At 46.3% G+C, this 12907-nt stretch overlaps 1 protein-coding gene across 1 annotated transcript; it reads left to right on the top strand.

The window, feature by feature from the left end:
* Nucleotides 1–139: 139 nt before the first annotated feature.
* On the top strand, nt 140–1633 carry LOC106650642. Its single transcript, XM_014368780.1, has one exon. The coding sequence runs from the start codon at nt 140–142 to the stop codon at nt 1631–1633; it is 1494 nt and encodes a 497-aa protein (XP_014224266.1).
* The last annotated feature ends 11274 nt before the right edge of the window (nt 1634–12907 follow it).

Raw genomic sequence — 12907 nt, 5'->3', positions numbered from 1 at the left:
TTAGATTTTCATCATCGTCATTTTTTTTTTTTGTTCTATCAGTTACGACGCAGATATCACGGCAGAAGCGACTGCTCGCGTATACAGAAAATTCGCGTAGTACTCGCGGGCGCGACGATCATTGTTACAAAGCCTGACCATGAGCGGGCCTAGCAATGATCCGGAACTAGCGGCGAAAGTGTACGCGTTCCTGACGATGGAGCGTCGATTGCGCACGACGGTGCCCAAGTTCAACGGCGACTATGACAAGTGGGACGAGTTCTGTCGGAAATTCGACGCGCTCGTGCACGCCGATGAGCGACTCACGGACGCGCAAAAGTTCGGCTATCTGCGCCGCGCGCTTACCGGGCCGGCCTCGCAGCTCATCTCCTCGATCGACTTCAAGCCGGAGAACTACGGGCTGGCCTGGAGGGCGATCAACGATAGATTTAGAAATTCGAGGGAGCTCAAGCAGTATCACATCAGTGAGATTTTTAATAGAAAACCGATGAGTGAAAATTCGTCGCAAGAGTTGCGCGAACTGATCGACGCGTTCGACAAGAATCTCAGTGCTCTCGGTGGTCTGCAGGCTGCTCCCGTCGGCTCCTGGGATCTGTTCACGGTGCATCTGCTCAAGTCCAAGCTCACCCCGTTCCTGCGACAAAAGTGCGAGCGTCGAGCCGCGTCCTCCTCCACCTCCGCCGCCAAGGACGAGAAACTGTCCGACGTGATGAGGTTTTTGCGCGGCATGGTGACCAGCTTGGCGAACGGCGAGTCTAGCAGACGTCGGGACGGGTCGAAAAAGCTCTGCCCGATGTGCCAGGGCAATCACGACCTCGCGGAGTGTCGGCACTTCGTCGAGCTCGACGCGTACGCGAGGATCAACGCGGCGCTCAAGCTCGACTGCTGCTTCAATTGCCTGATGCCGGGCCACGACGAGGCCGCCTGCAAGCGCGCGCCGGCCTGCGCGATCTGCGACAAGCAGCACCACGAGCTGCTGCACTTGCGCATTAACCAGTCGTTGCTGCAGGCCCGACCCTGCAAAGTCGTGGTACCCGCGTCCATCAAAAGCAACGATATCGGCAATCCAGTGGTCGACAAGATCGCGTCGATGATCTTCAAGTGCGCGTTGAGGCCTACCGCGCTGGTCCACCTGTACGATCACCGTGGCGAGCTTCACGAGTGTCGCGCCCTGCTGGACTCGGACTCGCCACAGCACTGGATATCTCGGGAGGCGTGCCGCCGCCTGGGCCTGGACAGACTCGTCTGCGGCTGGGCGGCCGAGCGCCGCGAGCTCGCCGAGGTGAAGCTGCGCTCGCGGCTCGGCGACTTCGAGACGCGGCTGCTGTGCCGGGTGACGAGCAAGCTCGACCGCGCGAGAACGCCCCGGTTCAGGTGGCGCGAGAGGGAGCGATGCGCGCAGATACCCCGCTCGATGCAGCTGGCCGATCCGAGATTCGATCGGCCGAGCGGCGTGGACATGGTCATCGGCGCGAAGCAGTTCTACAGGCTGCTGGCGAGCTACAAGCGGATCAAGATCAATCGGGACAGGCTGGTGCTGCAGGAGTCGGTGCTGGGCTGGATAGTGATGGGTGTTGGGAGGGACGGGGGGGAGGCTCGTAACGAGCGGATGGTGCCGTGCAATATAATGTGAGCTGCTTGCGCGCGGGTCGATTGTATCGACGCGAGCTTTTTTGCGGGTAAGCGACTGTGAGTGACTAGACGCGATCCCGATGGCAAATTGTGATTTTTAACGCCAAAGACTTACTTGTTTTTTTGATTAAAGACTTACAATAAATTGTTATATAAAGTATTAACAGAATCATATTACTATGTAGACTTTACTTATTATATATTTTAGGTTAATTGAATTGAGTTATTGTTTTGAATGTTTCTTGTATTTTTATACATTTGTAAGGTTTTTGTCATTTATTTGTAATAAACCAAAGATAAAAATTTAGTTAAATTTTTCATTCATTTTGTTTATAACAAAATCCATTATTTCATTAAAACGATGAATAACTCTAATAAAGTAAAGCGGGTAAGTAAATTATTATATGACACAAGAATCCATGTAAACTTAACCCAGAATCGCCGCGATCATGTACACGGCCTCGTATAGATGTCTTTTTTAGTGTCGTTACGGGCTCTCGGCTGCCTTCGCGTGCGTTACATCTTCACTCTCGCTTTACTTTTCCTCGAAAAAAAAAGAGAAAAGCTCACCCTTTTAAAAATAACACACTCACACACACAGACTGACAAGCGAGTACATATACGAGAGCATAGAGTCTTGGAAAGTAAAATAATAATCAATTCTCGCGAGCTCGTGTTTTCATGTACGTACGTACACGTTTGTAAGCCAGCGAATCTAACGATCTTCCTGCGCCTTACGCCGTAAACTATAGCAGCAAATACACACATACGCTATAGAAAACTCGAAATTCGTCATGGACATTACGAAAGTTATAGAGCATATTCGCTGTGCCGCTGTGTTTTGTTGTTGTTGCTGCTGCTGTTGCGCTTGTAACGCTTCTAGGAGATAGTGGAATTCGTACGACCAACTTGTCAGCAGGATCCTGCAGCTCTAATCTTTGAGATTTTACATCTTTTGATATATCCTTACATATTTGCACATTTTAACAAAATTCTATCCACCAAAGACAGCTGATTCCAAACGAGGCAAAAAAATAAATAAAAAGTCGTGAAAAAAAAAACATCGAAACGCGCGCGGCTAAAAAGCTTAATCTGCATCTTTCGACCTTTTGCGCGCTTGTATTATATATATAGCCTCGAGGGAAAACAACATTCTTACCTTAGGCCGAAGAGAAGAGGCGCAGAGAGATTCGTAATAATATTACACTGAGTCGACGCGCGAGCACACCTAATAATTTATATTCCTTATAATATTTGCAATATGTTATTTTATTTATTGCACGCGCTACCCTTGAAACATCCCAGCTCTCTATAATTAACATTTTTATCAATTCTCTCTCTCTTATTTTTTTTTATTATTCTTCTGTTGTGTTTAACCTGCGGCGCGGTTTATAATAATGTATATTTTGTCAACGATTGTATATCGCGATTGACCAATCGGCAAATATACGTAATTCAAGCTAATGACTTTTTATGAATATCGTAATTCATACAGGGTCATTGTATTTGAAAGCTCCTCGAGCTTTTAATCGAAAAATCCATTTGATGCTACGGGATCATCATCCAGGAACTGCCGCGAGACTCGAGCCAGATCTAAACAACATCATTTCTCCGCTTTTATCTTACTTTATATGGACAAATTCTCGCTAAAACGCGAATTATAGTCAGTAGTCGTCGACTCGAGCGCTGTATGTACGTACACGCGAACGTCGAGGCGCGTGTGCCGCCGCTATATACATATATTTTTTTTTTATTTTCGTAAGACTTTCGATTTGGCCGAAGCAGTCGTCCTTCACTCGATATACATACGCTTCTTTCCGTAGCTCTGCAGAGGCGCAGCAACTATATCATACACATATATATTATGTTTGAAACAAAAATTCGTCGTCTTCTTTTTTTCCACTGTATCCAGAATCTTGGCGAACTAGCCAAGTTTTAATACTTTTCTAGAAATCATCTTCAGCGCGTACGCAAATTACGTATATTGCGTACAGGCTTAAGTTATTATTCGGGAAAAGTCGTATATATAAAACAGGCAAGTGCGTCAAATTATTTGCGCCGATGCGGCCGCGCGTCGCGCATTATTTGGCATCTTTTTAAATAAAAATTGTTGTTTTTTCTCTCTTTGCAGTAAGGAATCCATGACGCGATTAAGTTACGTAAGTCGATGTAATCATCACAATGGGCCGAATGCGTGAATAACGATCTATAAAAAAAAAAGTAAAAACACACACGAGCACAGCCGAAAAAGACGAATTAGCGACACTTTAATTAATTTTCATCTTCGCGGAGTTACAAAAGAAGCGACTGCTGCTGCGTGCATATAATACGAGGCCAATTAATAAAAGCCAATTTCAAAGAATCTCTTTTATATACATTTTATAAATATAAAAATAAGTGTGAGCATTGTTACGAATATTCCACATCTATAGCTGTATACAGCGAACGAGAAATATGTTGTGTAAAAAAAAAAAGAACATAAAATGAAAGAAGAGCATCGGCGACGATCTATCACTCGATACTATACCAGTAAACGTAATTTTTCAATGTTAAGTATAGATACTCTACGAGCACACATGTTAGTTGTATTTTTTACATGATTGGCCGCAAAATTAGCCAAGTGCGGTTTCACGACGATCGAACGTCGTTGCACAAACGACCCCGCGCTAATACCCGTGATACGTATCATTGCGGCAACGTAGCGTGTGTGTCAGGTTGTCATCGCAGCCACTACGAGATGGTGTATACGGTTGCAACGAGCCGCTATAATTAATACACACTTCCTATTCACGACGATTCGTAGCGATGTTGGTACGATGGATCTCGATCTCGATATCCTAGAAGCCGATCGAGTTGACGAGCAGCGGCGAGCCTAAATCTCCGCCGCCGCCACCTCCGTAGGACGTAGGATTGTAATAGGCCGGCTGTTGTCCCGCAGGCCCGTAATTGACCAACATTCCGCTCACGCTACCGTAGGGTATTCCACCTGTAAAAAAGTCATATTCCATACAATAATGGGCGTACGTGACTAGGTGAAAAATTAAATATCGATCGCAGACGGACACGGATTTTTCGACGAGTCATCGCTCGAACTGGTGCAAAAATGTGTGTATACGATTGTAGAGCCCATGCGAGTGTATTTTTATTTTCGGACTCGCGCGCCTGGGCAAAACAAACAAATTTTATCGTATGATTTTGTTAATGAGTTTTTTTTTAATGATCTATAAATAGTTTGACGAATTTTTAAGTGGGCTTTTATCGCGACTATAATTGATATTTCTTGAAAAATATGCAATTATTAAACTCGATAAACGTTTCATCGCGGAAACGTTATTAGCACGCGTATGTCACGTGCTTGCTGCGCGTCTCCGCTGAAAAAAAAACTCGTCCTGCAAAATAACACCACGAGCCTGAAATTCGTTCCTAGCTGGCTTTATTATATATAATATGGATATTTATAATATATGTAAAGCAAGTTTTGTGTGTGCTGCGAGCAGTATATAGTAGTGGCTGCTCGCGCGCCGTTGAAAAAGTGAAAGGAATCGCGTTGAGGCCTTGTTATATTAACGCGTTGCACACAGCACGTATACATATACTACGCTCGGCGGCGGCTGGTAAAGAATAAAATCGGTGCTCGTTTCAATTTCACGGCAGCGGCTATATGCGGTGTATTAATAGGAGTCGTCTCGCGGACGCGCAGAGAAAGTTTTTCCCCCCCGTCGTGGCGTGGAGTTGCGACCGCCAGAGCGATCTGCCGATCTCGAGGCGAAGGGGGAAACGTTCAGTATAGCGACGATCGACTTTATCGACTGCTGCATGTGCGCGAAAAGTCCATTATCGCCAGCGTTAAGGTAGCGATGATGGGTAATGGGCATATTTTTTTTTTTGCAAAATTTTTAGGTAACTTGAGAAAAGTGTTGAGTACATTTCACGCGATCGAGATAATCGATGACATGAAAAATTTACAAATGTACAAACGAAAGTATAATTTCTATAAATTACGAGCAACAAAATGAGTCTGAGCAAATTAACATGCATCATTTCAAAATTATTACTTCGCTGATATACACACGATTCGATAATTGAGATATGGAAACTTTCACGCGTCTGCATATTCGAAAAACGTAAAATAATATGTATATTTCCATTTATAAAAGCGCAACGATTTTTCGTGCACAATTTCACATTTTTGTTCGCGTGCCACCAGCCCTTTCCCCATGATCGACGCGTAAAAATTGCGCACGGCGAGCATTAGTCGAGAGGCGAGTGAGTATATCGCGCGAGTGTGACGGAACATTTTTTTTTGTAACACCGCTGCCCGAGAGTCTTTAATAGCTTTATTTGCTGCTCGCAGCAGCTGCCTTTTGCCAAAGCGAGTGCAACTACTGCTAACTACTATTGCACATACACACACTCTGGTAGACGCAGTCGATTTAATGATGTTGTACACTGGCACCCAATTCCAGCCCTGACACATATTTGTCACACGCGCGCGCGACTAAACGCGACAGCAGTTGGACGCAACGAGAAAACACGTATATTTCGCGTACGTACGACGCGTCGCGGAGATTTCAACGCTGGATGGACGACGATGATTTTTTTTTTGTCACGCACAGAACTCACCGAAAGCGATGCCAGGTCCCGGTAGCTCGATGTGTCCTCCGCTGTCGGGTGCCGGAGCTGCCTCGGAAATTCGCAGTCGCGAGGCGACGGCGACGAAGACGACGAGCGTTATCAAGACGATGCTCTGTAAGGAAAAGGCAGACGATCGCGATAATTACATAGGGTGTGGTGTGAAAATTTTAGGCTCGATTCAAAAGTGATAGTTGTAATGTAAACACGACACGTCGGTGTCGATTGATTGAGTAAACGATGTTTCCGCTGCTCCACCCTTTTAAATATCTCAAAATTAGCCAAGTAGCTGACGTAAACAATAGGCAATATAATATAAATGAAAATTTCTAAGTTTTACGGAAAACCGATGAATTTAGAAAGAAAAAATAGTGCGTGTGCAAAACTCACTCTGCCGAGAGCCATGTCTCTCTCTCTTGCAAGGACCACTAGTGCACAGTGTCCGACTATCGAGCGACGACTGCACACACACACGGCGTTAAACAAGAGCAAATACCGAAATAACATGCACACACTCGTGTCGCGATTATACTCGCGCCGAAGTTGGCCAATCGCGAGTCAGCTTTTGCTTTCGAGAATGCGTGTATGCGTGTATGTGTGTTTATATCTGCACACCTACGTGCACCTGTGTATCCGTGTTTGTGTGTGTGTGTATAAGGTATATATTTTTCAGTGCGTTGTATACACATGAAAGAAGGCGCGAATCATAAAGGATTTTATCCAACTTGGTTTGTTGCCGTGCGCCTTGACCTTGAGGCGTGTACCACGCCGCGCAATAACTACCTACCTGCATCGTCGTGGAGAGAGAAAAAAAAATAGAGCAAAATCCGACTCATTGTTGCTCGTCTTTCCTTTTTGTTATACCTGCTGCCGTCGAGACAGTTAAATGCGCTTAATTAGCCGTTCGCTTTGTTTATACGTACATACTTTTCATCGCGTTCACTTTGATGTTGAGCGACGATAAAAAAATAATAATAGTAATAAGGAACGACGGACAAAAGGAGGCTTGACAATTTTTCAGTTTGAATGAAAATAATTGTATTTATTTGTTTTGTTATTAAACTCGAATGTATTGGATAAATATAATGTAGATCAAGGATCACTTACACGAGTGACGAATTTCTAGGCTGACGCACTACGGGTCCTTATTGCTTTTTTTCTACATACATCGCTCGAAACTATACTTAAGAGTTAAATTTACTTACTTCTCTACTATACTATTTACACGAGTTTATATATAAAATACTTTCAATATAATGATAAAAAAAAGAATTTGATGCAAAAAATTATTCAACTATATCGTTCGCATTGTTAATTTTCAACGTAGAAGTATTTCCTCTGGCTCGGATCCTTGATGATTTTAACCGTCGATTTTTCCGTAACGTTGTCAGCTTTTTTGGCGTCCAATTTTTCCGTCAAGGTCTCGTTCGGACGAGCAACGGAAGAAGCTGGACTCAGCTCGACCGTTTTATTCCCATTTTTATCGCGTTCCCGTCCTTCGTCGCTTCGTGCTTTGCTCGATTCGTCGTCCTTCTCGTCCTCGCTCTCGTCCTCTTCTTCGTCCTCACCCTCCTCGGATTCGTCGTCTTCGTAGTCCTCGTCGTCGTCCTCCTCCTCGCTCTCGTCGAATTCGGGTGACTCGGAATTTTCCGACGACTTTTCTGTCTTTTTCGCGGGGACTGGTAAGTTCTTCATCAGATTGCCAATCACGAATTTCTGAAATGCAAAAAATACATTACTTTAAAATACTGGCCTGCGATGATATAACTAATTCATTATCACTTACTTCAGCGTCTTGAATGGGCCGATTGTTCGAATTCGTATCTCCGGTCTCTTTATCGAACGCTTTCGAAGCGTCGCTCTTCCTCTCGAGCTCTTCTTTCTCCTCCTCTCGCATGTTGAAATTGTTCTTGGACTTCTGCGCACCGGTCGAGTTGGCGTTCTTCGTTATGGTGACGAATTTTTCCTTGACGCCGTCGCGATCGATCTCCTTGGTCTCGAAAACGTGATCCGGCGTCTCCTCCATGGTGATGGTGACCTTTTCCTTCTTCGGCCGATCCTCCTGATCTTTGTTTCTCGTTCTTCGATTGCGCTCCGAGCTCGGATTGGTCTTGTTCGAGCTCCGGCCACCACCAGCGTCGTCTCGAGGTGAACTCTCGTTCGAACGAGAGTCGTCCTCGTCGTCGTCGTCGTCCTCGATGGTTTCGGTGATGATCTTTTGCTTCGATACTCTCGAGTGACGCTCGACGGTTCGCTCGGTCGACGTGGGGAAGGAAGTAGTTCTCGTATTGTTCTGATCATTGGTCCACGGAGTCGTGGATGTACCGTTGTAATTTATTTTGAAAAGTCTTCGACGCCTGTCCAGAACTTTTCTCGGAGTCGTGGTAAGTGGCGAAATCGTGGTGGTAATCAAATTCAGTCTACCGCGCCTTCGTACAACCGGATTAGTGGCGTTGGTTTGTCTCGTATTAGTCGCTGAACTTACGCTGTCGGTGATTCGACCTCTTCTCTTGATCGTCGCACTAGCCGGAGTAGTGGTTGATACTCCGTTGAAAGAACGTCTGATGTATTTTACTTTCTCGGCGTTATTGGTATTAGTAACGCTCGGGGTTTTGCCAGTCACTTGCGGCGCTCTTGTACCTCGTCTCGATTTTTGATAGGTTGCAGAAGGTGCACTGGTCGAGGATGTCAGATGCTTGAATTCCGTCATGTTCACTGGATTTCTCAGATCGTCGATCGTTTTACTCATCGACACGGTATTGTTGAGGAACCTTTTTTGCGAAACTTTGACTTTCGGAGTCGAGGACTCCATATCTTCGATATCTCGCAAAATCGATTCTTTGATATCGTCCCTGTGGATGCTCGACGGTTCTTCGTCGTCTTCGTCGTCATCTTCGAGCGAACCGTCAATCTCGGATCTGTACTTGCTACTGAACTTACTCCTAGGATTGTAACCGTACGAACTTTCCATCTCACCTGCGTCTCTTTTCAGGGGAACCCACACGAATCTTTTATTCGTAGCCTCCTCGGCCTCGTCCGATTCTTCGTCGGATTTTTGACGCGATTTGTCTCTTCGACGTTTTTCTCTCTCTTTCTTCTCTCGCCTCTCCCACGGATACTCGAAGCTACCGAGTTTGAAGAAATTCTTGCTCTCCCCCGCTTCTCCGTCTTCTTCGTCGTCGTGCTCCCAGGGAAACGCGATTTTTTCGTGGTCTTCGGTCTCTTCGTTTTGACTGTTGTCGAAATTGTCCGCGCGATCCGTGTCCTTTTCGTAGCCGGGTTTCTCGTAGTCGGGCACCTCGAAAGGGGGATGATAGAAGTACGGTTTGTTTATTCTCGGTCCAAGATCGGCGTATTTGTCGTCTTCGTAATTTTCAGGAGGCGAGTACGGCCTGTCTGAAAATCTCTCGAAAGGTTCCTTACTCTTTTCCGCCGATTTCGAGCTGTCTGCGTCCGTCTCGCGAGCTTCCGAAGATTTCTCGCCGGAATTATCCTCACCGGACGCCTCCACCGATGCATCCTTTTCGGTTTCTCGAGAATTTTCATCCGCCTCTTTGGTCTCTGCTTCCTGTGAACCACTATCGATCCTCTCATTTTTGTTCCGGACTTTTCTCTCGTCCTTATTGGTGCTTTCTCCGGATGCAAAAGCTTTATCGTAACCAGGTGGCTCGCCCTGCAGAAAATCACTCAACTCTTTGTGCTCGTAAAAATCGGGATCCAAATCGAGATTCACTGGGTCGACATTTTCTTTGTCGTCGTCATCCTTCTCTTTGGCATTGGATTCGGATCCAGAGCCATCGACTTCGTCGTCGTTTTTCGATGCCACTCGATCGTCGAAAGAAGATTTATGCGGTCTCCTTTTTCTAAATCGAATTTGACTCTCCTGTGGTATTCTTGAAGTAAATTTTTCGTCTGGCCTCACAACGACGGGTACCAATGTAGAACCTCTGAATGATGCGTCAGTTGTTTGATACACGTTATCCGACAATTCCGCGTTGATTAATGCAGCTAAAGTTATATTTCTTGGCTTCGAGAACATCTTCCTTCTTTGAATGGTGTTGTATCTGGGTTCATTTCTTCGCTGATCAGTCGACGATGTGTCTTCAGCGGAAAATTTATTGAATTTTGCATCTTCGTTCGTTGGTCGACGCGAATGCTTCAAACGATCGAGAATCGAAAAAGTAGGATTGGCTGTTGTCGATTCATCCGATAATATCGTCAGACTTCGATTGCTGCTGGTCGTTCTCGGTGGTTCGGTCGTAATGACAATTCGGAAAGGATAAGGACTTCTCTCGGCTACGTTCTGTTTGGCTTTTTCATGAATCGTGTTGTTATTTTGGACTTTGTGAGAATCGATGCTTCTTTTGTATACCTTGTAGTAGTGCCTGGTGCCTCTGGGAACGTATTTTTCTTTATGATAATGAGTATTTACCGGCTTACGATTGATAACGTCGAATATGTGTTTGGGTGGCATAGGACCTTTAACGTTGTTGGTTCGATGGTGTCTCGAGGCCTCGTGCCTGTTATCTCTGTGCGCGTTGCCCTTGTCTCGATAACCGTGCTTCGGATGCGCATGCATCGGTCCACGTTTGGCGCCCGCATTTTTCGGTAATTTTTCATTGTGCATTATGTTGCCCATCACGTCTTCGTAAACTTGTCGCTGATACGAGGGAGAAATCTTGTAACGAGTCTTTTTCTTGTCTGACTTCTGTCGTTTTTTATTCGAAACTTCCTTCTTCGCCCCTCTTTCCGCCGAAGAAGACTCTTCCTTGGGTCTCTGGGTGAATAATTCGGTCGCTGCCGGTTTTCGTGGTCGTTGCTGATCGGGATAATGTCTGCTTCCTCCCGGTCGCGGATGATATCTCGTCGGCTGATTTCGCGAAGGCCTACGAGAGCGCTTGATGTAGTCCATCTGTTCCGGTCGTTTCGGGCCCATGGGTATCACGTACTCGTCTTTCTTTCCCGGCAATCTCGATATTCTCGAGGCGAATTGCCTCGCGTCGAGCTCCGGAGGAGGCGACGGGGTATCTACCTTTTTCTCGTGAAACAGCGGATTGTCCAGCGGGTCCTCGTCGAAAAATTTGGCCTTGTAGCAGTCCAACTTGTCGCCCAAGCCATGCAACCTATTTCGATGCTTGACGTGGCCTCGCTTGTTCGCCAAATCCTCATCCTTCGGTATAACGCCGTCCAAGTTTGGATTCACGTCCTCGCACTCGAGATTTCTCGAGTTGTAAAATTCCATGCCACCGAAAGTTTTTCTGGGTACGATCGTTGGGTTAGTGATGTATTTGATGGCCGTATCTCTGAACTCGCTGCTATCCTTGTAAAATGGATACTTATTGTCGTCTATTATTGCTTTCTTCGTTACCGGTTTTTGGCCACTTTCGAATTCCACAGAATCGTTACTGAAGTCAAATTCAGGCACCTCAGCCTCGACCGACGGCTTCTCTCCAGAATTGATTTTATTGCTCTTCCTATACTTGACTGGATGCTTTGAATATTCGCTCGATCCGCTCGAGGACTCGTTCGAAGATTCTTGTGACTTTTCGTTCTTTGATTCTTCTTTGGAACCGTTTTTAAATCGTTTATTTATTTCGTTATCCACTTGCGTATTAACGAAACGCGGAGCTTCGTTGAGTAAATATTGGAATTTGGACGAGTACATTTTATTCGCAGATCGCTTGATTATCCTTGATTTCCCAACGTCACTATCCTCGGTAACATCATCGCTATCATCACCATTATCAAACTTTGCAGATCTCTTCTTCCTAAACAAAAACGGAATGGACATACGATCCTGCTTGTATCTGTGTATCGCTTCGATGATCGGCACCAGAGTCACGATCGACGGCGGCACCGTCGTGTAGCTTCGCCTGTTGCTGCTGCCGCTGCTCTGCATGGAAAAACTCGTGTACTCGCTCGCGCTCAACGGAGAGGGTGGCAGCAGCCTGGTGCTGACCGGCAACGTCATTGTCTTCTCGCCGTGCGTCAGTCGCTCGTCGCTTTGAATGACGTCGTAAACGCTTTCTACGGGCCTTTCACTTTTCACCGGCGTAACAACGACGGGCGGCCAGCGATTATCGCTCGTAGGTCGCTGCTGTTTTTGCGGCCCGTGATCCGGCAGCTGTGCGTTCGGATACTTGGTGGATTTGAATCGTTGAACGTTATTAATTGGCGATTTCACGAAGCTATTTTCTTTGACGTTCGGGTACTTGGCAGGGGCTTTGTCGAACTCGAATTCGTCTCGAGGATACTTCGAGTCGATGCCGTTCGGTTTGTCGAGCTCGCCGGACGCGAACTTTCTTCTATCGACGTCGACGATCGGGCCCGGCGAAGAAATCGGCACGTACTCCTCGGACGAAGGATAGAGATTTCTGTCGTTGTACGGATAGGTAACGGTGGTCCTGGTGACGTTTTCCGGAGCCGCCGTCACGTAGTGGCTCGTGCTACCGACGGCCGGCTGAGTGGAAAACGACTGTTGGGTATGAGGCGTCGACGTGCTCGACGTCACGAAGTACAAATAGGGGCCGTGTCCGTTCTTGGGCTGATACGTCACCGCCGGCGTCCGATTGGGATTGTTCTTGTAATACTGCCAGAACAGATCGCCGTAATTCACGGGTGTCGTCGAGGGCGTCTGGTCGGG

The sequence above is a fragment of the Trichogramma pretiosum genome, unplaced genomic scaffold (genome assembly GCF_000599845.2).
Source record: "Trichogramma pretiosum strain Unisexual culture from Peru unplaced genomic scaffold, Tpre_2.0 scaffold38, whole genome shotgun sequence".
NCBI classification, from domain to species: Eukaryota; Metazoa; Arthropoda; class Insecta; order Hymenoptera; family Trichogrammatidae; genus Trichogramma; species Trichogramma pretiosum.
The sequence above is the reverse complement of the archived record's forward strand: the minus strand, read 5'-3'. Positions and strand labels throughout refer to the sequence as shown.

What these genes read in the sequence shown, in the direction of transcription:
- LOC106650642 (XM_014368780.1), top strand. Translation starts at nt 140, where the DNA reads ATGAGCGGGCCTAGCAATGATCCGGAACTAGCGGCGAAAGTGTACGCG.